At 42.9% G+C, this 25,699-nt stretch overlaps 1 protein-coding gene across 10 annotated transcripts in view; it reads left to right on the forward strand.

Moving 5' to 3' along the window:
* Positions 1-25,699, forward strand: part of SPTBN1 (spectrin beta, non-erythrocytic 1) — a 197,522-nt gene that overhangs the window by 108,094 nt on the left and 63,729 nt on the right. For all 10 annotated transcript variants that reach the window (XM_025467186.3, XM_049115520.1, XM_025467192.3 and 7 more), the window contains one exon: positions 18,119-18,270. In XM_025467186.3, coding sequence (XP_025322971.1) covers positions 18,119-18,270 — 152 coding nt within the window. The remainder of the gene's footprint in view (positions 1-18,118; positions 18,271-25,699) is intronic.

Raw genomic sequence — 25,699 nt, forward strand, 5'->3', positions numbered from 1 at the left:
TGTAAATGACTGGCAGGGGAATATTTTCATTTACTTTAAAGCCATGTATGAAGGTGATTTGCAGGCTGGTCCTGATAGCCTCTGGCCCCTGTGGTGGGAGGGAAGCCAAAGCTGAAAAAATGGAAGCTTTCAAATGGTTAGAGAGAAGCCTTGCATATACCCCCTTTATGACAATGATGGCTATAAGGCTGTTTTTCTTTGAAGTGGTACCCCCTATGAGAGTTACTTGGGTGACTTTTTGGTTCCGTAAGGAGATTTTGTTTCTTGGTGCTATGCACAGTGGTCCTTACAGTTAGGACTGTGTGTGAAACTATCAGGGAACCAGCAACACTTAGAGGCTTCTGGCCCACTTGTAGCTGGGCACCTTTCATTTTAAATGCCCACTCTGGTTCTTCACAGCATGTATCTTAAATAAAGGACGAATTCATTCATATTATGGGAAAGCAATTTGAAGCACAGGCCTTGTGAATTGGGACGATCAGTAGTATTGCCATCCACTGCTTATGTGTGGGTCTGGGACAATGGGGTGGGTGTGGTAACCCTGGTATGTTCTGATTCTCTTAGCTGGAAAATTTTCCCTCTTTCCCTCCTTCCTTCCCTCATTGTTTGACAGAACGAGAAATGTATTGCCAGAAATGAATTAATTCTGAAAGGACTTGGGTTCTTACCATAGGTGTCCAGAAGTATACCAAGCCTGGAGGCGGTGAAGGTGAGATGCACACATAACATATAATGATAGTACAAGTGTAGGGTGGAGAGCAGAGGAGCTGCTCATAGTCTCTAAGTGCTTCTCTCTCATGACTAATAATAACCTTTTTAATATTCTTAGTATTGGGGATGAAGGGATGTTCGAATTGAGAATTTTCTGTAAGGGCTTCAGTGAGACACAAGTTGGTAACTGTCCAGCTTGCCCAGGACAGGGGCTGCCTTTGGTGTTGACCAATTGGTGTTGCTTTCCAGGGGATTGTGGCTGACACTGAGCTGCCACCATGCGTCTGGGCTTTCATGATTACTCCTCAGCTGGCGAGCCAATCCGTAGGTGGCACAGCTTTCGTGCTCTTCCCTACACCCCCACCCCCCACCTCAGGCCCACTTTGAGGTCTGATTCAGGGATTTTCCTGGGGGTATAGCCCCACAGTTTTAAAAACCTGTTCAAGGCCAGAGCTTATAACAAGAGTAGAACCCTTTTCCCCCTGTCATTACTACTACTTCCTTACTGACTAATTAGCCAACTGCTGCAGATCTCATTAAACTTCATTAATCCTGAGCATCTGTCTATAGGAACTGCCTCAAGATAAAAAGAGGAAACTCAGCTAAACGTTTTTGTTGCTGCTAATTACCCCAAGCTATACTTTTTATTAATTAATTAATTACTCTGCTCACTTCCAAACTGAATGAGGACCTTTCCCCATGCCAGACAACTGGCATTTCACTCTCCCCTGGCTGCAGATATGATGCTCTGTGGTTTGGTGTATGGGATACCTGTAATTATCAGGGCCAAGAATAAGGTGGCTCTGGAAGCCTGGTTTTGTGTAACCTCAACTCTTCAGAACTTGTAATCAATAATTGATTTTTTTTAAAGACGCATTCTTTAAATTATCTCATGTTTGTTAAAATACATAATGGCAAAACAATTACAAAGCCAGTTTTCTTGACTCCTTGGTTCCAGAGTCTAAGAAAGAATTTTATTTTTTTATTTTTATTTTTTTATTTTTTATTTTTTTGTTTTTTTTTTTTTGAGAAAGAATTTTAATGGAGGCTGAGATGAGAGTTGGTTATTTCTATGTTGTAAATACAGGTGACATTAGAAATGGAAAATGCTGATCTTGGGTTTGGATTGGTGGTGACCCAAAGCCAAGGAGTCCTTGGTGGTACTCCTCACAGGTGTCAGGCAGGGCAGAGAAGCACACTTCTCTTATTGGGACTTGCCAAGAGTTCCTGATGGAATTGAAAGCACAGTTGAATGGATGATTCTTTTTAGTCAGGGCTTCTGCCTTGAGTTATAAGTAAAACTCCTGTTCAGATTGGCAGGAGTTAAGTTTGCAGGATACCTTAAGACATTTAACTCCATGTGCTGCCTTTAGATGGTGAAAATGATTCACCAGTCAGGCTTGACTACTGTTTCATCTCAGATGTAGGGAAAAGTCCTTGCAACATAGAATTCTGCCTAGAGCAGTGGGGACTGGCAAGGCCAACCTTGATTCAAACCCTTGGGATTGTGCTTTGTGACTTTGGGCAATTCACTGAACCTCTCTGAGCTTTAGTTTGCTCTTACGCAACGCGTATTTGATAAGAGCACCTACTTTTTAGATGGTAGATGTATGAAGTCCATGAGTTTCAGTGCTTAGAAGAGTGCTAGCCCTTACAGTACATGCTCAATAAACCCTAGGTATCCTGGTGGATTTGGAAGACAGTAATTGCATTACCTGATCATTTAGAGCTTCCCACTTAGGTAGCTAATGCCCTGGTAGATCAGTTCCACTGGGCTCTGATCTTACCTTTGGCTGATTGTTGATGTCACCTAGACTCAAACCTCAGCTGTGAAGCTTTGACCCCTTGAATCACCTCTGGTCAGATGATCCTACCTGCTTTGCTCTTTCCTCTCTTTTGCCACTTATTACTGCAAATGTAATTAACTGTTGATGAGGCTGGTGTGTTAGTAAACTGAAAACCCCTCCAGCATGTATCTTAATTTCCCATTGCTTTGTACAGTAATTTACAAATACTTCTTGAAAATGGAATTTGTTTTTCCTGCAGATCAAATCTGAGGTGGAACCTGGTTTGCAGAGTGCTTCCCTAGCATCCTGTAGACCTCCGTGTTTCTTCAGTGAATGTCACTTATATTATTGCTTAATATCCTCAATTCTCCATCTATTAAAAGGAAGAATTAATATTTGTTTACCTTATTTTGCTTATAAATGTTTTATAAAATTAAATACTGATTTGGCATTCTCCAGAAGATAGGCATGAAAATTCAGGGTGACATTTTATTTATTTTAGAGTACCCACCGAAGACAGCATTTTGCATATGACCTTTTGTGGCGCCCTGGGAGAATGTTTTCCTCCAGCAGGTGCCCTTTTTATTCCGGCTCATCAGTCTCAGACCCATTTGTGAGCCTCGGTTCTCTTACCAGGTTAAGATGAATTGTATGTTTTCCCCTCAAGTGGAAATGCCCTTTGAATATTTCAGAACTGGTATGTGCTCAAAACAACTAAGTGCAGAAATACAGAAGTGGAAATCCTCTAGTCTCTGGTTGTGCTCTTTTGAGACAATTATAGTTAATAGTTTGGGAAGTAGCCTTCCATACCTTTTTATTTGTGGTAACTTACATTTAAATATCTATCTAAATATATATATTTATGTATCTTATAGGATCATGCTAAATATATGCACTGTTCTGTGACTCTTCGTTCTCGGCCATCTTCCCCAAACCTTTGTACTGCAGATTTCCCTTAAACTCTCTCTCTCTCTTTTTTTTTTTTTTATGATTTTATTTATTTATTCATGAGAGACACAGAGGGCGGGGCGGAGGGCAGGTGTTGCAGAGACACAGGCAGAGGGAGAAGCAGGCTCCATGCAGGGAGCCCGATGTGGGACTCGATCCCGGGTCTCCAGGTTCAGGCCTTGGGTCGAAGGCGACGCTAAACCACTGAGCCACCCAGGCTGCCCATCCCTTACTTTTTTTAATGCATACATGCAATTCCTTTACATGAATGCATCATATTTTAATTAACCCATTAGTATATATATTTAGCTGTTTCTGGCTTTTTCTCTATTGTTGCTGATACCCATTTTTTACAATTTTTTAAAAGAAATCTGCAGTCTGCGTCTCATATATCTTTGTGTGCTTGCACAAGCGTTTCTAGAAAGTAAGTATCTACAGGTGTCATTGGTAGATGGAGGAAATGCATATTTTAAGTTTGATATTGCCCATTTACCTTCCCATTAACCACATACCAGTGTGCCCTTTTCTCCATGTTTTCAGTACGTGACAGGATTTGTTTTTCACGTCCAAGGGATAGAGTTAGTTTATTTTTGCCTACTCACCTAGTCCTGTAAGTGGAACTTTCTGCCACCTCAGCAGAACATCTGTGGGCTTCGAGCCTTTCCCACCCAGTTCCAAGATTATTATCTTTATACAGGGTTTTGAGGAGAAATAACTAAAGTTTTCATTAAGCAATACAATGTCCCTGAAGAATAAATCAGCTATAGCAGTAGACTTTCTAGGCGTATCTAGGTAACAGCAGCAGAAATACTTCTCCTGTGATAGGGTTGATTTACCCTCCCCCATTACCTCACAAGCTGGCAGCGCTACAGCCAGGTCCGCACACCTGTTACAGGGACCTCACTCTGTGGGGTGGGAGATAAAGCCTTGCTTATAGGGATGGGAGGGTATGAATGTGGGGGTCCTGCATGTGGGGGCACATTCTGGGATATTGTAAAGATATGTGTTCTGTTTTGTGGGAAGAGATTTGCATTTAAGGTTAAGCAATACTGTGCAACAGGTTTACGTTTCCACAGCAAATAGACCAACAGAAGAACCCAGCTCCCTGTATATGCCCCCGCTCCCCTCCCCCCACTATTGTTGCTTTTTTCAGTTAAAAGAATTAAGGTAGATAACTAGCTGTAAGCTGTAAAGATTCAGTAGGGTCTAGGTCACACTTTGTGCACTGTCTTACATGGAACATAAAGCTTTGATTAGTGTTCCTATTAATGAGAAATGGGTTTTGACTAAAAAACAAAACAAAACAAAAAATACCAAAATACTATATACTGAACTGTCCTCCTTTGATTAGGGCAAGGAATCCCTTGGAGCCACCCACCTGTTGATTGGGTCATGATACGGGTGAATCTGAGTTCATGTCTTCAGTTTTTCAGTCCTCTTTATTGAAACAAGGGAATGTACGTTGTGTACTTAAAGGATCTGCCCGCCAAAAAACTGTATTATTTGGCTTTATAAGAAATCTTGTGTAACCATTCTGTGTGTGAAGTTGAGTAAAGCCACAAAGGAAGTTACCAGAATTGTTTTCCAGTGTTTGACCCTGTGAATGATAACTTTCTCTTTTTCATTTTAATATATCTTTAAAATAGCTAAATGGTGGTTGATAGGGGTGTCAATTGTCAAATGCTTTGAATTCTCAAGGAATTGAAAATTTCTTGCTGTTTTAGGAGAGGACTTTTACTACTTGAAGATGCCCTTCCTAGTGCTTTCAGACTAGTTACTCAATAAATGGTTTTCTTTGGTTAATAGATTAACCCAAGATGAAATAAAAATGAGAGGAGGGGCCTGTATGGCTGAATGTTGGCTACTAGTGTGTAGAGCATGTGCTGTTGTACATAGAATAATTTTTTAGGCGGTGAAATAGTTGAGTGACTTTAAATATATAACGGAGGCTTAGGTCAGAGTAAAATTCAGTAAATTACTTCCTGAATGAAGAATACTCAATGAGAAGTGAACATTTTGGTTTGATGCACCAGAATATCACTTAGAAAATAGTGTTAAACTCGAAAATTCTTTAGTTCAGTCCAGGAAGCAGCTTATCTTTAGAACATGCATTTATTTATTAATTTATTTTTTAAAGATTTTATTTATTCAGGAGAGACAGAGAGAGAGAGAGAGAGAGGCAGAGACGCAGGCAGAGGGAGAAGCAGGCTTCACACAGGGAGCCTGACATGGGACTCTATCCTGGGTCTCCAGTATCACACCCTAGGCCGAAGGTGGCACTATACCGCTGAGCCACCCGGGCTGCCCCATTCATTTGTTTTTAAATATAACTTCCCATTAATTGGAGCCTTGTCCTGATTCTATAGTGCCAAGTGATAACTTGGCATCACTGTAACATTCTTTGTTCCAAAACGGTAATCCTTTGTAGATTAAATTTACACATATAACCATGTTTGGAAGAAGGACTTTCATGATAGATTATCTTAGAAGGGCACTTCCACAACTAAACTCATTTAGGAAGTGATCATGTTAGTAAGCACTGTACCATCTGTGAAAAGCAGACTGCTTTGTGGTGACCTTTAGGTCTTTGTCCCCTTCTTCTTAACTTTGTGTGTCTCTGGTTTAAAAAAAAAAAAAAGTTTCTTGAACTTTAACTCTTTGTAATAGTGAATTAGAGGTGAGTTGGACATCTTTGTAAAATAGCACAACTATCAAAAACTCATGAGTGGCTAGAACCGGTGCAATAGCCTACTGGCAGCATAAGCCTTTTTGAAAGCACTGAGGTAGAGCAGTATATCCTTTTGAGTCTTGAATTTATTACAGTAATGTAACTCTAGCGTGTGAGAGAGAATTCTGTCTATCTCCTTGAAATGTTGACCCTAAGAATCCTGGAAAACAGGAAAAGAAAGAAAATCATAAGCAGGGGCCAGGGCACACACTATTTGATTGTTAATATACTGGCTCAGACCAGCTACATTGTCCATAAAACAGTATCGCTACCTTTTTTGCACATTGCATGAAAAAATTCTCTTTCACCACTTGCACTTAATCCCAAGGTTCCTATACTAAAAACCTGCTTTTTAGCCCTTGAAAATGTAGTAAAGGATTTTTTTTTTTTAACCAGTGAATTTGAGTGCCATATGATAACCTGGTGAGGATATATTATTTACTGCTTTAGTTATTGCTGAGAAAAGATCACCCCCCCCCATTGCAATGAAATTACCTTTATAAAGTTTTAGCATACCCATTATGGTTACTTCCTTTTAAAAAATTCTTTCCTAGTTTGTGTTAATGTTAGCATTCTCCCGTGTAAGTTGGATAAAGATGTGGTGTCTCTTTAGTTCTAAGCTTTTTCCATCTTTTGAGGATATTACAAATAACCCTAATCTACCTGGGACTTCATATTTTTTAGTTTCTTTTCAGGGAGGAATGCGGAGGGGGGGAGAGGTGATGGAGAGACTAAAGCATATATCAGGGTAAGCACCAAGGATCTGAAGCTTCTGCGCACAGGAAGTGGGAAGTTGGGAAATCTGGCCTCTAGCCTCCTGACTTTTCCTCGTCGCTTGAACCTGAAGGTATAGCCGTGGGTTCTGGCCTGTGGGAATCCACTGTGTTGTGTCCCTCCTGATTGCTGGGGTAGTACTTTTAATCCTGTTATTTCAAGGTTGCCAGAAAAATACCCTTCAGCTGGGGAGGGGAGAGAGCCTAGATTTTACCCCCTTGACTGATCTGACATGCCGGCAGAGTCCTAGTAATCCAAGTTAAAAGAAAAAAATGCGGCACGTCAATCTGGCTGCATGTTTAATAGTAGAAATTAAGTGGTCCCCAATATGGAATTCTGTTTGTAGCAAGTGTTCAGTGCGGGTTTGCTAAGCTGATTTTGATTTGAAAATGGAAGCTAACAAAGGGAATACAGGACTAATGACACTATAAAAATGTTTAAACCAGAAATTGATGAAACTTTTTCTGTACAGGGCCAGATAGTAATCATACTAGCTTTGGGGGGTGGGGGGCTACATAGGGTCTCTGTCACACCTCCTCATTCTCCCTCAGTGCCCCCCCCCCATATGGAAAAATAGTCTAGCCCCTCGGCTGTGCAAAACAGGCTGTAGGTCAAAGTTTGCTGGTGCCTATTTTAAATTGATCTTTTTAGTCGTGAAGAAGCTGACCTGGGTGAATGAGTGTTGTTTTGGGAGGCAGTACCTTATTTTCCTCAGGCAATATGGGATGGTGGTGTGAGGAGGAGGCTTTCAGATTCTTCACGGTTCACATAGCGGAGGGTACTAATCCTGGACGTGTCTTTGCTAGCCACGTGCCCTCAGATAGATCTCCAAAATCTCTCTGTGCCTCATCTAGTTAGAACTAACATCTTAATAAACAAGGTGAAGTTAACGATGACCCTAACACACAGCATCTACCAGTTCATAGGAGCTGGGTAGGACTGACTTCGTCCTTGGTCCTGCTGACTTTCCTTGGCTGCAGCTTCAGGGAGAAATGTCAGGCTCATGATGATAGGGCTTCTTGTATATGAAAGTACTTTTGAAATGTGCCACCGATTTTCAGATAAATTTTGTGAATGGTTTCTGGATATTTCTTCATGTGTCCTAGGCTGTTGGGTTTTTTTTTTTTTTTTAATCTTTATCGTATTGGGTTTTTTTTAAAGATTTTATTTGAGAGAGACAGCATGAGTCAAAGGAGGGGCAGAGGGAAAGGGAGATGTATACCCCCTGCTGAGCAGGGAGCCCGATGTGGGGCTCAATCCCAGAACCCCAAGATCATGACCTGAGCTGAAGTTGTAACTGATCTTTTCAGTTGATCAGTCGCCTCTATCATGTTTTGTTTATTAAGACATATACAACAAACTTCAGAAACATTTTCGTCAAACAACAATTACAGTTACAAACTTCCATGGATTAAGTTGCTTTTATTTTATATATTAGGTGGAGGAGAAATCTGTTATTGGTGTCAAATAAATGAGGTGGTGTTACTCAATGTCTATCATAATCCCATTGCCCAGGGCTTATGAAACCTATTATTGGTTGTAATCACTTAATGACTGTGTAACATTTGGCACACCGTGCCTCCATTTCTTCCACTGTAAACTGGGAATAATAATAAATACATCTAATAACAGTGGGTCTAAATAAATCAATAGGTTTAAAACATAAATTTAATATGTTATTGTTGCTACTGTGGCAGCTGTAATAATTCCTTTGGAATCACCATTATGAATCAGGGTACTGACAATTCACATTTTTAGTAAAATAAATAATCTTTTTTAAAAAAAACTTCGTTAATGGGTTTTTTGCACTGGAACCAATTTCCTTTTATCTTTTATTTTTTCCTATGAAGCGTTTTTAATATTTTAAAATAAATATAAAACATTAGCATATGTTTCCAAGTTCATCTAGTACTCCTACTGAAGTGAATTTCCCCACGAATCAGAGTGATTTGATGAATTTGGTTTTATTTATTATTTTTATTTTTTTGAGTGTACTTGACACACAATGATTTGATAGCTCTGTAGGTTATGCTATACTCACTCAAGTGCTGGTATCGTCTGACACCATACAACACTATTAGAGTGTCATAGACTGTATTTCCTATGCTGTGCCTTTTATTCCCTTAACTTACTCATTCTATAACTGGAAGCCTGAATCTCCCCCTCCCCTTTACCCATTTTGCCCATTCTACCCTCTTCTGGTAATTATCTCTTTTCTGAATTTATGGGTCTGGGTCTGCTTTTTGTTTTATTTGTCTTGTTTTTTAGTTTGTATATATAAGTTAAATTTTTCTATTTTTTAAAGGCATTTAATATTCCCTCCTGGTTTTGGCATTTTGTACCATTTAATTCACCCTAGTTCTCAGATTTGCTCTTGTTGAGAACAATTAGTGGGGTTAAGTCCAGCCATTTGCTTTCAGAGTTCGCCCCTACAATCACCATAGCCTCCTCCACAGTCTTGATTTTTTTATAAATTGTGACTTTAAGGGGCTCACCATGACAGAGAGGCTGGACCCTTGGGAATCGGCCTTCTTTTTCAGTTCATTATTGTGAGTCTCCCTCTGCAGGGCCTTAGTTTCTAGTTGACAGAATTGGGCTGGATTACTCAAAAAAAAAAAATAAAAAAAAAAATAAAAAAGACCTGCTGCTGTAAGCCACAAGCAGGGCCTGCTCCACTGATGTAAATCGAAGGTGCGAGGTTATATAGAGTTCACAGTTGTTCTGTAGTCTGTATACCAGACTGTGAAGTGTTAGCAGAGAATTGTGTATTTGCTACACATGCATTTAGAACAGATGTTTACATGTGTTTTGTCCACGAAGCAGGTTAAACTGTTAGGAAAAATATTTTAACTGAAGTTCTATTTATATACAAGTCAGCAAACATAAATTGAAGGCACACAGACTAACCCAGCACAGGGAGGCCTTTAGTCAAAAGATTAGTTTCCTTCCTTTTGCTGCCTCAAGATAACAGTTTGATTCTCTATTATCAATACAGCCAGTTGCCTGTTTCCGGTTTCCTGCTCTGTGTGTTTTGCATGTTGCTCATGGGAAATGATTTATTTATTTTTTCAAGCCAAGGCACATATGGGAACTCCACCCTACTGTAGTCTTTTGTTTTAAATTAGGATTCTTTTTTTAACTCAAGGATTGAGCTTTAATGGATAAATTGTTAAAATTAGTATAAATTAAGTCTTGTTACTATTGGCCTATTTGGCCATGTTGAAATAATGTTATAATTACACCCTTATATATTTTGCTGCCTCATTCTACTGTTTTGGAATGGGATGGCGATTGCCACAAAACAAAACAAAATGAAAAATAAAGATTTCAAACTTTTCAGGTTAGCTTTGGATCTCTTTTATTCTGAAAGACCATACCACAAAATTGCATTTTTATCATTTATCGGACATTGAGGAACAATTGCAAGAAGCAATTGAAAGATTTTTAGTTGCTGTTCAAGGATAACATTTAACTTCCTAGGACCTATCTCTGATTTGAAATTTCTTTCATTAGTAATTTCAGTAGGACCACCAGTAGCAGCAGGATTTATTGAGTACCTATTTGTTGGGCATTGGAAGTTTGCTGGTTTATTTAACAAACGTTTGTGGTGTTTTTTTTTTTTTAATATTTTATTTATTTATCCATGAGAGACACAGAGAGAGAGAGACACAGGCAGAGGGAGAAGCAGGCTCCATGCAGGGAGCCTGATGTGGGACTCGATCCCGAGACTCCAGGATCACGCCCTGAGCTTGAAGGCAGATGCTTAACTGCTGAGCCACCCAGGCGTCCCCGTTTGTGGTGTTAATAAACTACATGCTAAGCATATATATGGTGAGGCGCTAAACAGATGTAGAATTGGATCCTTTACCCCCAGGCAAAGTTACAGGCTAGTTGAGATAAAGGACACAGGAGATAAAGAGATCATGTCCCATGCATGATGGCTTGTTGGAGGGCTAATCTTGGGCAGGGTCATCAAGGAAGGATTAGGGATAGAGGAAGTGCCTTCCAGGTTAAGGAGAATGATGTAAACAAAGAAATATGCAAAGTGTAAGAGTTGAGAACACAGCATAAGACCTCTCAGATTAGAACATAGCTGATGTGTCAGGGAGGATTCCAGAGAAAGCATGTGCCTCCTTTGGATTCCCATCTCAGTGATTTGGACCCTCTTGTGGATGGCTGGGAGCCATTGAAGGTTTTGGTATAGTGGTGTAACTTTGAGAAACCACTGTTTGGGGAAAGTGACTACAGCAGTAATGTTTAAGGTGGATAAGAATGAGGGATGCCTGACTGGTCCAGTCAGTAGAGCATGAGACTCTTGATCTCAGGGTCCCAAGTTCCAGCCCCATGTTGGGTGTAGAGACTAAATAAATAAATACTTGAAGAAAAAAAAAAAAGAGGGTAAGAATGAGAGAGGCATGAGGGACTTCAATAATTGTTGAAAGGATTCTTATAAACACTCAAAAATACATCTTGAAATCATTCTCCTGACAACTGATCTTGTACTACTTTGTAATATCTTTTGCTACTTTGTTTTACTTTCTACTTTGTTTCCCTGGCTAGACTAACTAGTTCATTGAGGGCAAGGGACCTTGACTTAGATGCAGAGTTCTATACATATAGTAGGTGCTTTGTAAATACTGGAGCTTACTAATACTCTCGACTTCAGGTTAGTCCTTACCCAGATAACTGTAATATTGTCATTTAAATAGCTAGTCATGGAGCAGTGTTCATGGGATGCTGGCTCTGTCACCTCCTTTTGATTTGTCTTCAGCTTCCATTCTGGTTTCTCCATTCCTTCTGTGAACCCACATCTACACCTAACTTAGCCATCAGTCTGTACACAGAGAAATTGTACATGATTGTACCTCTTCCTTAAGCCACTATCTTACCGCAACTGAAGAAGATCCTGATGAGAAAATATTCTTGGTTTATACCAGCAGATTCATACTGTTTGGAAAGTAGAACGATATGCTGTCTAAAGCCAGGTATAAACCTACCTAGTCTTTGAGGGAATACTGAATAGGGTCATTTGTCAGTTCCTGTTTCTGTATTTCCCTGATTTTCCATCCAGAAATGTTCCATGCCTTCAGGCCTTTCTTCACCCCCGGCTCCCATCCCCTTTCATAGCCAGAATTGTAGCATATGGTGAATGTGGTTGTGTTTAGCACTATCATGGGGTGTTGCCAAAGATGCTATACAATTATTTCTATCACACAATGCCCTTCTGTTCATCAGAGCTATATCTGTCTCCTTTAGCTTAACTTACACTAAAATGGTGTTCGTTTTTCCAGTTGCAGCAAATTCTGCAGCATAAATAAATGTTGAGGCCTTATCCAGTATGATAATGGTCATTCCCTAAAAAGCACAGAAGTTAGTTAAGAGCTTCAAAGGGGATGGTGATGGAGAGGATGTTCAAAGCCTTTTGGTTAAAATTAGGCAAGAATATTTCTGTTATAAACGTTTCATCTCTTTTCAGTAAGCCATCTTTGTCCAAACACAAAAACAGTGAATCTAGGTACTTAGAAAAGAAGGTGTAGCCATGCATGCTAATTTATTTTAACCTGACTGAACAGTGGAAGAGACAGCAACACCCAAGAACACCTAGCATATGCCGGCCCTGCCCCTAGTGGCTGGTAATGCAGAGCAGCCCTTATCTTCACCTTGAGCTTTGGTGGAGATGCCTTTTGTGTCCCACCTCCCTGACAGAGGTGTGCAGAGGAAGTGTAAGTTGCTGTTCAGATGCATGATGGTGAACTGTAGGCACACCATCTTACCAAATATTGTTATTAAGAAAGTGCACCATAGTAGAATTTTACCTACAGTTCACTTCTTCCAGGGATCAGAAGCTGTCACAGGTGTTGGCCACTCACGCAAGGTTGAGTTTTCTCTTGTGCTTCTCAGAAGTTCTCATTTTCCAGGTGGCTGGATAATTTTTCTGAGCCTGTGGTGCCAAAGAATTAGCTGGCTGGATCTTCACCTGGAACCACTTCTGATTCTCACGTTTTCAGGGCTCTGAGGACGTTTTGGTAGAATTGGCGGGTCTGGGAGGCTTATTTTGAGAGTAGCTTTAAGCTTTTCCTGACTCCTACTCCTGCATTAACACATAGACTCACAAAGCACCCTTCTGGTTCTTTCTGCCCTTCTTCACCCAGTTCCCCTTGTTTCCTATCTCTGGGCTGCTAGCACTGCAAGCGCCTCAAGTCCTGTCTTCCATCCGTCCATATGCATTGATACCAGGCTGCCAAAGGTGGTCGTGTCCTCAGGTACCATCTTGGTTTTCACTCCATCTCTACCACATTGTGCCACTCATTGCAAAGAGATATTGGTGAGGAGTGCTTAAACCTGAAGGCCCTTATGTGGAGGAGTGAGGAGACCCACATTCCCTGTAGCTCTGTAGGTGGAGCGAGTCTTACTGGGCCATAGAGACATATCTAGACTGGTTTGAGACACTGTCCAATAATTCGAGTTGGAGTTGGTGATGGATCAAACCCTTTCACAAAATAAGGACTTGGGTTAGGATAGTGAGGTGATAGATGATTCTATATCTTGTGTCATGGACACATGTTTGGTTTTGTGTTTTAATATTGTGCTGGAGGCATTATGGCATAGTGGTTGAGAACCCAGGCTTTGGAACCAGCCTGCCCAGAAAGTTACTAATTCTACGTGGTGGAGTAGTTATGGGAACTATAAAGCACATAGATAGATACCTAGGACATAGTAAGTCTCAGTGATGCCACTATTATTTTAATAATAAGAAAGAACAAGCTATTTTCTTTCTATACAGCTATTAATAGTGTACTGCCACGTACACATACATAGTTTTCTCCCTTTCTGGGATTTTTAAATAGCTAGCCCAGGTACAGTAGAAGGGATATTTTTGCTTTTGAAAGAGGTGTGCAGAGGAAGTGTAAGTTCCTCTGTTGTTTTAGAGGACTTCTAAAGCCCACCCTGCAGGTGTATGGCTTCATGATCCTGGATCTCAGATGATGTGAATTGATGAGAGCCGTTCTCTGCTGGGCCAGCAGAGGAGGAGGTGATTTAGTGAACAGTTACAACTAGCCAGGTACTATGCTGTGCACTTCACCTCCTCTCATCTAATGCTAGAGCCACCTTAGGTCAGTCCCTCTAAATAGATACATTGTGGAGGTGGAGGTGGGGGCCATGGACCGACACAGCTGAGAGGTACTTAAACAGAACAGGGCTTGGAAACAGCACTTACCAGGTTAGGGACAGAGTTGTGTGTGGCGGGGGGGGGGGGGGGGGGGGGGGGGAGGCGGTAAAGATGGGGGAATGGTGAACCTGCCCCAGCATCAGGCTCAGCCATGTCAACTTGGGGGATTTGGCTTGGGGGACAGAAATGCCCACTGTCACACTGGTGCAGACTGAGCCTACCTCTGTGGTTGTCCTGGAGGCAGAGGCAGTGGCAACTGCTACTGCTCTTTCTGGAAGGAAGTAGTAAGTGTTCTGTGGGATGAATGGGGTTGAGGGTAGACAATTCTCCTGCTACGGCCAACATGCAAACCATCAGTCACAAAGCCTTGGGGTGTAGGCTAAGAGAGTAATGACACCCCAACTCAGGTATCTTTCTCTGGGAAGTGTAGTCTGAGGCACTACGAATGCCATCTCCTTTGGTGGGAGCCCAGAATGTCTACACTAGGATTTCCCAGCCTGGGCACTACTGACATTTTGAGCTGGATAATTCCTTGTTGTGGGGGCCGTCCTGTGTACTGTAGGATGTTTACCAGGATCCCTGGCCTCTACTCACTGGATGCCACTGTAGCACCCACCCCCAAGGCGAGACAATAAAAAATGTCTCCAGACATTGCTAAGTGTCCCATGGGAAGTTGAGAACCACTGGTCTAAATAACCGAATCAATATGGAGTTTGCAAGGGCTCCCTTTTCTTGTTACCAGATTGGCCTCGTACAGGTAGAACTGGAGTGGGCTCTCCTTTCTTCGCTCCTCCCACCACTTCCTCACACAGTCTGGCACAGGGACAGCAGCGCAAGCTTGGAAACGCCTCTGGACTGTCTTCCATCCTGCGTGCCAAGGGCCTCCTGCTCCTCCTCAGGCAGGCGGCTGGCCTAATCTTCCCCAGTCTCGCTGGGTGGTGAGTGCAGGGGTGATGTCATTGTGCCTTCCCAGGAAGGGTGGAACAAAGGACGGAGTCCCCAAGGACACGCAGCCTCATCCTCAGCTAGTCTGGCGGGTAGATTGTTTTCCCTCCCCTTCCCTCCTTCCGGCCTCCGAAGTGTTTGTTGTTCACCAAGCCGTCATTGTAAGAGGACACCCTGGGCTGCCTGGACTTCGTGTCTCTCTGCTGAGCCTGTTTCCTGCCCCTCGTGTGCCATGACAGTGTTGGTTCTGGTCCAGTGCCTTTTCCACTGGCACGAGCTAGAGGAACTTAGGCCTTAGGTGACTTAGCTAGCACGCATACGCAACCTGGGGCCTGCTCAGAAGCCGTGGGGAGCGTGTGGGGAGCGTAGGAGAAAGCAGCATGAGGACAAGAGAGCAGCAAGCTCTCTTTCCTCTCCTTTTTTTTTTTTTTTTTTTTTATAAGTTCTCCTCCTCTTCTCTACCTTTTTCTTGTGCTTCTGGGGACCCGCAGAGCACTGCTCACACAGATCCTCAGCCTGTTTTATTTCTGCTTGGTCCCTTCTCTGCTCCGCCAGTGACCTCTCCGGGTTGGGCCGTAACTCAGAGCTCCGTGCTGGCGGAGTGAGTGCACTTACTGTCTTTTGAAGCAAATCCTTGGAATCCCCTCGTAAAGGAACCTGCTAATTCAGAACCTGAAAGAGGTCAGGAGTGTTTTTCTGTAATGTGAGATTCACCAAAGGAGTGACGTTTGGCTGAGGAACACCTTTTGTGCTTGTTTATTTAGAAATACCATAATCTAAGCAGGTTTTCATTTTGATCTTGTTCCCTTGATAGGCTGGGTGTGGTAGTGACTTTGAGCCCAAACCCTTTAATAACCATCTCAGTACCCACCAAGAGCTTTATTAAAGACATTTCCCACTCCAGGGTAGCACATAAAATGTATTACAATTAAAAAAAGAAATTAATTGACCCTAAATACATCTGAACCATGAGTTACTTGCTCTTGGTGAAATGTACTTAGGAGAAGCTTAATGTCTTTGTATTCTGCTCTGGACCAGCTCTTTCAACACAGCCAATTTTTGTCCAAAAAATATAGCTCCCTGTGTCAGTGTCATGAAGTTGCCATCCATCATGATGATTGTGTGATTAATAATGCATGTGATCTTCTCTCTGTGCCTTACCATGATGTTACTGGTACAGCTCCTTTTTCATATGCACTGTGTCCTTTATACCATTTTCTCATTTCCCCAGTCCTGCCCTCTCTAATCCTTTGTCTGTTTTGAGTTGGCCTTTGTCCTAGGAAAAGGCCCTCTTTCCCCGCTGGACAGACTGACTGTTCCTTTAGGGAAAGGCTGAGCTGTGAGGAGTTGCTCCCTGCAGCAGGTGGCCAGCTGCCTCACCTGCCAGGCTGGCAGCAGTACAGGCTCACCCCCTGTGGTCTCTGCCTGGCTCCCTCCCTGTGGTGGAGTGTCTGGGGGCCTCAACAGAGCCTTCCAGGCAGACCTCCCAAGATGCTTTGGCCATGCTGGGAGCCCAGTATCCCCAGGCCACCAGGTACATGCCTTGTAAGCAAGAGTGGCTTTTTAGTTGTCGCCTAGCAGTGGTGAAATACATTAAAAACAAAAAAACAAACAAACAAAAAAAACTATTGGGGTCTGCTCTCTTTTTTTTGAGCCTGACACAGGACTTGATCCCGGGACTCCAGGATCACGCCCTGGGCCAAAGGCAGGTGCTAAACCACTGAGCCACCCAGGGATCCCCTGCTCTCTTTATTGTAGATTAATGCATAAACATCTTGGTGGGTTTAGGCTTACACCAGAAGAAGTAGATCTGAGGTCTTCTGGCATAAATTCATGCTACAGAAACAGAAGTGGGGTGGGTGACTGACAGAAGGGTATCTCTAAAAAAAAAAAAAAAAAAAGTCAGTGAATACAAATGGATGTGGGGTACATTCTGTGTATCCCTGTTGAAGGTTTCAGCAGCCTGCATTTAAAATATTCTGCGGAGGCAAGAAGATTGGAAACCTGTTTGTATGGATGTGAAAGACCAGTTCTGGGCAGATGTGTCTAGAGTTTTAGGCTTTGAATTGGACGGAACTTGATCACTGAGGCTTAAACTTGATACTGTTTCCTGGATGACTTGGATGTTCAACTACCACACTTTAGACCATAAACTAGCAGTTGCCTTTTCAATGAATGGTTGAAGTTTGGAAATTATAGCTGTCCACTCATCCTATAGAAGGGGACCCTGAACCCAGTATGTCAAAACATTTTTGGCGAAACCTTGGCCCAGGTCTTGCTCTCCCAGTGCCTAGTCTGATCTCTTTGTACATTACCATCTTACCTGCCATTCTCTCTGTTGTTCATGAAGCATGTTGATTTAGCAGGTGAGAGTGTCATTGCAAATCAAGGTCATGAATAAATTCATCTTCTGATCCTTTGTACATGAGGGAAGAAATTTCTTGCTGTCTCCTTAGCATTTCTACCCCATATCCCTCCATATACTAACACTCCTTTTGGAGGTATAATAGTAGTTGTAACATATCCATTAGAAACTTTATCAAATGTTATGCTCCTGGGCAGGGCTGCACCAGACCCTCCTGTGATCTGCTGTATCCTCTTGGCTCTCTTAAGCAGAGAGGAGAGAAAATGAAGTGAGTGAGAGCAAGGATATTCTGCTGGTAGTGTGCTTAAAGGCTCCAGTATCTTCAAGGATTGTGCAGTTCTTATATTCCTAAAGAGTTGATCATGCTTAAGGGGACCTAAGTTGAGGTTTCTTTCCTTTTTTTTTTTTTTTTTTTTTTAAGATTTTATTCATTAATGAGAGACGCAGAGGGAGAAGCAGGCTCCCTGTGGAGAGTCTGATGCAGAGCTCTATCCCAGGACTCTGGGATCCCGACCTGAGCCAAAGGCAGACACCCAACCACTGAGCCTCCAGGTGCCCCTAAGTTGAAGTTTCATTTACAGTTTTGTTTTCCTGTTCTTCCTTTGGCTGGGGTCTTGTGACCCTGCTGGCACATAGATGCTGCTGCCATGCTGTAATTGACAGTAAATTGAGCTCTCTTCTACCTGCAGATGAACGTGAGGCTGTGCAAAAGAAGACCTTCACCAAGTGGGTCAATTCCCACCTTGCCCGAGTGTCCTGCAGGATCACAGACCTGTACACTGACCTTCGAGATGGACGGATGCTCATCAAGCTGCTGGAAGTCCTCTCTGGGGAGAGGCTGGTAAGTGAGAATGTTATTAAGTGACTTTGCACCATAGGTTGGAGAATGTTTTTGAAAAATCAAGTGTGTACTTGTGTTTCCTGGTGAATTTTGCAATTAATGATTGAGGTTTTTGAGAAAGAGAATCTGGATACGTGAGATAAGCATGTTGGGGAAAAAAACCCCATGTACCATTGTGAGTCTTAGGTGTTGTTCTTGAACTGTAATTAAGCGGCCTCGTTCTGGGAATTTGTGAGGTTACTACTACCCCTAGTCTGAAAGATCTTGGCTGATGTCCCCTGTTTAACAGGGCACAGTGCTGGAAATTGAAGGGCCAGACTTGAGTATTGGCTCCAAGATGAATCTCTGTCCCACCAGATCATGGAATAATTTTAAAATCTGTTTCTTACTGATTCTCTGGAAAATCTGAGCTGCCGTTACCAGGTGGCAAGAATTGAATTCAGTAGTCTCTGATGTTTTTTGCTTTCTTCCTTGCATACTTTTTATTTTGGGGGTGGAGGGAGAGGCTGGTGTTGTGTCATCTCCTTGGAAACTCTCAGAGCTTCTGATCAATTCGCAGTGCCTTTTTTGGGCAGGGGAATTGTCAGCCTACGCTGAAAATCCTGTCCCCATTTTGTTTCCCAGAGCTACTGCGGCCTTCTCTGATGTGACTTTTGTTTATGAACCTTAAGCCAGTCACCATAACTGACCCAACAGGTTTTGTCTCGCCTTGGTTTGAAAATAGATGCCATATTATACCAGAGCACATATAGTTCCATAGGTGGTGATGGGACTGAGCCAAAAGCTGACGCCCAGGGATAGAGCCCCACATCTGTAGTGACATCACCAGGAAAATATGATGCTGGGCAGTTGTCAGGACTGCCAGAAAGCCTTATTTTTAACTTGAGCTCCACCCCATAACTTGACAGCCACGTGGGCCTGTGTGCAGACTGACCCCCACACCTCTGACCATAGGCAAGGGGCTAAGGTTGTACCCTGCCCTACCATTGGCCTACCAAAAACGTAGCCCCTCAAGCCTAGGTAAAAACACACGTTTTCTCTCTCCCTGCCCCTCTATTCAAAAACAGAGTCCCTTAAAAGATAAGCGCCAGCTCATCTGTAGTGAGTTTTATTTATGCTCTTTGTTCCCCAAGCATGCAGGTCTTCTTACCTCGTCATCTTTGAGAGTTTCGGGTGGAGTCAAGCTAAACAAACTAGAAAAAAAAAAGGAGGCTTCTGCCCAGGATCTGATGGCTGCCCTGAAGGTAGTTTTTATAGAGTGAGATTATGGGCAGTAGGATTCATGTGGAGAAGATACAGGCCCATCATTTACTGCATTTTGATTTGTTTTTTGAAGTACGTCTTTGTGAGAACATAGGTTTGAATTATTGTGATCTGCACCTTTAATTTTTTGGGGATTTTTTGTTTTTAAAAGTTTTAAGTAATCTCTACACCCAATATGGGGCTCAAACTTAAGCACCAAGATCAAGTCGCATGCTCTACTGACTGAGCCAAGCAAGCGCCCCTAAATTTTAATTTTTGTAAGCAGACATTTCCCCCTGCCTCTCAATTTTTTTTCTTCTTAAATGTTTGACCTGGTGTGATTATTTAGTGATTTTATTTTGTTTGATTTTGAAACTAGCTAAAAAAAAAATCAGTAAAGGTTATGTGGATAGAAATTTGAACATTTGTTTTGGTAACATTAGGGTCCAGTCTTCCAGGCTGTATGTAGGAAGGAAAGTGTTCACCTTTGAAGATCCATAACTCTTTAACACTAAGAAGATTGTGTCCTTGATAATGTCCCCATAACAAATGGGATCAGTCTCATTGCCCTTTATTCTGAACAGGGTGACAGGAACTTTAGTAGGGAAAAAGAAAGCAACTAACAAAGCATAATTCTTAGTCACATGCAGATCCCCTCCCACTCCTCTCTTTATTTGCAGTTAGCAATACCTTGTTTTCCTCCCCTTCCCCTTCCCCTTCCCCTTCCCCTTCCCCCCCCCCCTTTTTTTTTGAAGCCATCCAGAGACCTAGGAGAGTAGGGAAGGGGAAGAACATCGGATGGGCACCATTCCCAGCCTCTCAGGCAGTCAGTGCCAGAAATTGTGTTTAGCATTGACATACCACTTTGTGAACCCCCAGTGCCTTAACTTCTTGAATTATTCATTCCTCACAGCCAACCCTGATTATAGGTTGGGCAGTCTGATTAATCTTCTTATTCCAAAAATACAGATACCATAGATAGGGCTAAAGCTCTTGTTCATTCAGACTGAAGATTTTCAGCCCATTTGGCCCATGGTTTATTTGGTTCATGGTGCTTTCTGGAGGGAACACTCTGCTCTGGCTGCAGAGGAGCTGGGGACTCAAGTTAAACATATTCTCTGAAGGAGATGACCTTCTAGAGGGCTTGTCCCAAAGGATCCTTGCATATTCAGAGTATAAAACTAATGAGATGGTTAGAGCTTCCAGGCTCGGGTAAATTCTTGTCCACAGCTAAACGTGTATGGTCAGATAGCAACTCAGTCAGCTCTGGGCTTTCTGCACCAATGATCCCAAACCCTGTGTGACATGAACATTTGCCTTCCATCTGGACCTGTGTCTTAGTCGGCATTTTAGCCCTTTGCCTTACCATCAGCTTGACAGGAGGTAACAAATGAATGTCTGAGGAACTGCAGTATCTAAATTTATTTTATTAATAGATTCTTGGAGCCAGTTAATCCTTTACAGAGGAGGAAATTTGTCTGAATTTTACTGAGTAAAAAGGTTCAAAGAAACATCAGCTTAATGATCCAGATAATTCCACTCTAACCCCGTCCACATTTTGGCTCAGTAAAATTTTGAGTTACATTTCAGCAAGTTTTAAATAGGCATTTAGGTTATCAAGGCACTTGATTCTTCTGTATTGGGAATGTCATAAGGCAGAAATCTCCTTCTGTGGTCCTGGCTTGGACAGGATGTATGTCTGGAGATGTCCCTGTCTTCACCATGTCTATGTTAGTCTGTGGAGCAGTGAGGAAATTCTGAAGCTGAGTCAAGGAAGCCTTTCTTGTGTGTGTGTGTGTGTGTGTGTGTGTGTGTGTGTGTGTGTTTTATGATTTTATTTATTTATTCATGAGAGACATACAGAGACAGATACATAGGCAGAGGGAGGAGTAGGCTCCCCTCAAGGAGCCCGGTGCAGAACTTGATCCTGGACCCGGGGATCACCCCCTGAGCCGAAGGCAGATGCTGAACCACTAAGCCACCCAGGCGTCCCCAAGGAAGCCTTTTGTACTTGGGTGGGGTTGGGTTGTTGACCCTACCCCCCCCCCAAAAAAAAGTTTTTTTCTCCAATATCTTAATCTGAATTATAATGGACTATAACTCTTCATAAAGATGTTGTGTTAAAATTGCCTTAAAAAATATAGGCCCGCCCTTGACTTTACCATCATCTGAGCAGATAAAAGCTGTGACCACAGAACCTGTGCCAGTCACTTTGTCATTGGTCCCAGACCCCAGGACCTTGGGAATAATATTGTCAGACGTGGACTTTGGTAGTGAAGTGGAGCCAGCCCATAGATCACAGCTGAGGTTTGAGGCTTGCCTGTGCCTGCCCCCTTTCCTCCATGGGCTTCAGCAATAAAGAATGGTTCTGAGACTGCCAGTTTTCTGCCTTGAACCTGCCAAACAGAGCACTCACCTCTGACCCAGAGAGGACAAGGATTTCTGAACACCTCTGCCCTTCCCCCCAGCCTCTGCCATTTCCAAAGCACATATCACTGATTTTTGCTTGCCCATGATTTTCCTGTCTTCTTACTCTGTTAATCAGCATCAAAGAAGAGAAATCAACAACAATGGGATTTCTTTTTTCTTTGCCACCGTTAATTCCAAAACAGGCTGAGCTAGGTGGGGAAGATAGATTTACCGCGAGATTTGTTAAGCCTTAAATCCCATGTTGAACTGCTGTGAGTTTTACATAAAGCCTTTGTTAGGAGAGCCATACTGGCATGTGTTGTTGAAATGGGGTTTTGTGAACTGGCCACAGAATCTGCCTTTCATTTGTAATATCATTTGTTGGGGAGAATTTTCTTTTGTTCTGAACAACCGGCCACAAAAGAACACCCCATTAAATTGCAGCCGAATTTTACTGCTATTAGTGCAAAAAGTGAGTTAATAGTAATAGGTACACATGATAAAGTACGAGTTGAATGGTTTCAGAGCCCTAGAGTTCAGAAGGGGCATTGTGCCTTCTGGACAGCATGTCAGGCAGCCCTAGCAAGTGGGTGGGGTTCCAGCAGGATCCAGGAGGAAGGGTTCAGATGTGGATGGCCAGAGATGGTAAGAGTCCGGTGTCTGCTCTGAGGGACAGTGAGGAGCACATTTGGTGGTGGGCATCAGGAAGGAACTGGTGTGGGAAAGTATCCCAGCAGATTGTTTTTGGAAGGAGTGATAATGGTGACTTGAGCATGTATTGCTTTTACTGTGTACTGTCACATCCGTGATCTAAGTTCTCCCTGTCTGACAAAGTGGCAGTTCGACTTTATGGACGACGTAGGGAGAAGTGACCAGGATCTTGCCCTAGGCCAGTGTCGCTAGTGAGTAATAGAACATGAACTCCAGTCCATCTTCCTTTCCCGCTGAGCCCTGCTGAAGGAAATCATAATTGGGAGAGGTCCCAGCCAGAAAGGAGACAGGCAGGACCTGGGGGAGCACAGTGTGGTGTTCCTTGATTAACTTTCATTGGACAAAAATCTATTATACTTTTGTTGAGGGTCAGAGCTTGACTTGGGGCCTTAGTGTGAAGTGAGTTTGGCTATGCATTATATTAGAGGAGATTGTGGGATTAGTGCTTCCCATCCTACCATCTGTATTCAGTAGAGCTGTGTGCGTGGTGAAACTGTTCTTGATCAAAAGACAAAGACATAAGCAGGTGTCTGTCACATTGGTATGTGGAGACTAGTTAGTGTCTTTTCTCCATTTCCTCTTTCACTTATCAAGGGGTCAGTGGGCACATTAGGATTCACCTTGCACATTAGCAAGCTTTCCGCTTTCCAGCACATACATTGTATTTTATAGCTGGCCACTTTTGGTGACCACTAAGTTAGATCCCTCCATTTCGTGGGTTCTGAGAGAGAATAAGGGCCAGCCAGGCCATCCAGCTGGTGTGTGGTAGCCTCTCCTGCTTCCCAGAGCTGGTGATGTGTCCACCCTGCAACCCTTGGAGAGCTATTGCTCTTGAAGGTGACTTCAAGGTGACTTGGGATATCCATAGAGAAAATCTGAGGGAGTGGCAGTTACTAGGGTGGCCCAGCTCCCAGGGGGCCTACCAAAAACCCCTGCAAGAAATCCTCCTCTTTGCCTTCCTCTTTTATTCAGGGAGGTCACATCAGCTCTGGGAAACCTTTGTTTTCTCTTTGCCATCTATAGGCTCTGACAAAACCCTGCCATTGTGATTATTCTGTATTTCTGCAAATCCTGACACCCTGCAGGGTATAATAGACTCAAACTCAAGGATGAGCAGGCCTTGGAGGCAAAGTGGTAGACCGGGGACCATCCGGCTCCTTTGTTCTTTTCTAAAGGCATTGGGTCCACGTATGATTTGCCCAGGGCCACACTGCTTCTCTGAGGCAGGGTGCCGACAAGTTGCTCTAGTAAGCGATTAGAATTGTGTTTTCAGATGCTAGCAGTGGTTCTTTTGCCCTATAATTTTCACTCCTTTGGAGTCCGAAAAAAAGATGGGTTTGGGGGTGAGGCTATGGTTGAGAAAGATTTGGGACTAGAAGGGACAGAGGGAACCTTGGGAAGGAAAACAGGAAAAGTGCCTACAAAACACCAGGAACATGGGCCGTGGTGTGGGATGAGCAGGGAAGCTTGTTAAAATGATTTAAAGGAGGATCCGTAAAAAAGGCATTTCCTCAGAGGAACCAATCTCCTGCTGCCACTGCCACTGCCATTGCCACCACCACTTGTTTCTGAGTCACATATGGGGCTGGTATCGATCCTTGTTTCCACGTGAACGACATTTCAGGCTGCTGCCCCAGAAATGACCTACAGGACAGAAACACACATGTTGCCGTGGGAACGCGCCAGTGTCACGGGAAACATGACAACAATGAATGGAGGCAAGACGGGGGACACTCCTTTTCTTGGCACGATCAGTGGCTCTTGGGGCGTGGTTTCAGGAAAGTGTTTATTACTGAGGACTGCACCCCTCCCCCGGTTCCATTGTGTTCAGTTTTCTCCATTGTTATCTCTCTTCTCCTTTTAAGAGGATGGAAGTTTAGTAATATAAAAATAGCTCTTAAAAAAATGAAAACTCTCTGCCAGATGGGAACTGAGTCTGTTTCCTTTCACGTGGCAATATGTGCCCCTCTTGGTTCTTGGTGTAGCATGAAGAGAATGAGCTTTGGAGTCCCTGCCGGCCACTTAGGAACCAGCTTCATGGATTACTCCCATCTGTCTAAACCAGCGTATTCCCCTCCGTAATGTGGTGATTATCTTACAGTGTTACTGTGAGGATTAAATGTGATAACTGTTATTAACCACCTCACAAAGAGGTTAACGGAGTTGCTCAGTCAGTGGCAGCTGAGAATTTTTAGATCTTGGGAGCTCTGCAGTTCTGGTGACCAGTTTGTTTCAGTGTACTCTCTGTGAGATCATTCATACTTCTTAAAATTAATTTCCTTTAACCATTGCTCCCTGAACTTGCCCATCTTGCTGTGCCCTAAAACATGCTAGCAGCCCTCTCTGAAGCAAACACAACAGGAGACCTGGCAGCTGATATCCTTAGGTCTTAGTCCTGGTCCTTACTCCCCCTCCTGTCAGGCCACCAGTGTATCACTTAATCTCATCATGTCTTATTTATTTCTTTGGTTTAGAAGGAGTGACTTGTGCCAGTGAAGATGAGTAAGCTTCAACTGAGTTGCAATGCGGGGAAGTGTTGAGAAACGTGAAGGTGGTACAGTGAGTGAGGTGGTAAAGCACGTCCACTAATTGTGACTGTGTAGTAGTTAGCCCAGTTTGAATCAGTAGCTGCAGCACAGTAATAACATTTAAAATGTCTGTAAATCCTGTTTCTCAGACTTGTTTCCTAATGAGCTTTGAACTACAGGGTTCTCATTCTCCCTTAAGTGTCAAGGTTCGGGTACTTTCACATCCTTTTCCCCCTCCATCTGGACACCAGCCAGCCATGTTTTTCTCTACCACTCTTCCTTTTCATTGCAGTCCAGAATTTAATTTGGGGTGTCAGTATTAGAGGAACAGTATTATCGTTATCACTGTTTGAAGACATATTTTCTCCTGGTGTTGAGCTTACCTTTCGAAGCGGTTTTGTACCTCTATTTGACAATCAGTGATTAGTTCTCGTCCACGTTAACTGTAGATTTTTGAAAGTAGTGACGGGTACATAGGTAACCAGCGTATGGAGCTTGTTTGGTGAATCTTCATCCTCGTTACCTTTTCTGGATAACTG

The sequence above is a fragment of the Canis lupus genome, chromosome 10 (genome assembly GCF_003254725.2).
Source record: "Canis lupus dingo isolate Sandy chromosome 10, ASM325472v2, whole genome shotgun sequence".
In the NCBI taxonomy this organism is placed as follows: Eukaryota; Metazoa; Chordata; class Mammalia; order Carnivora; family Canidae; genus Canis; species Canis lupus.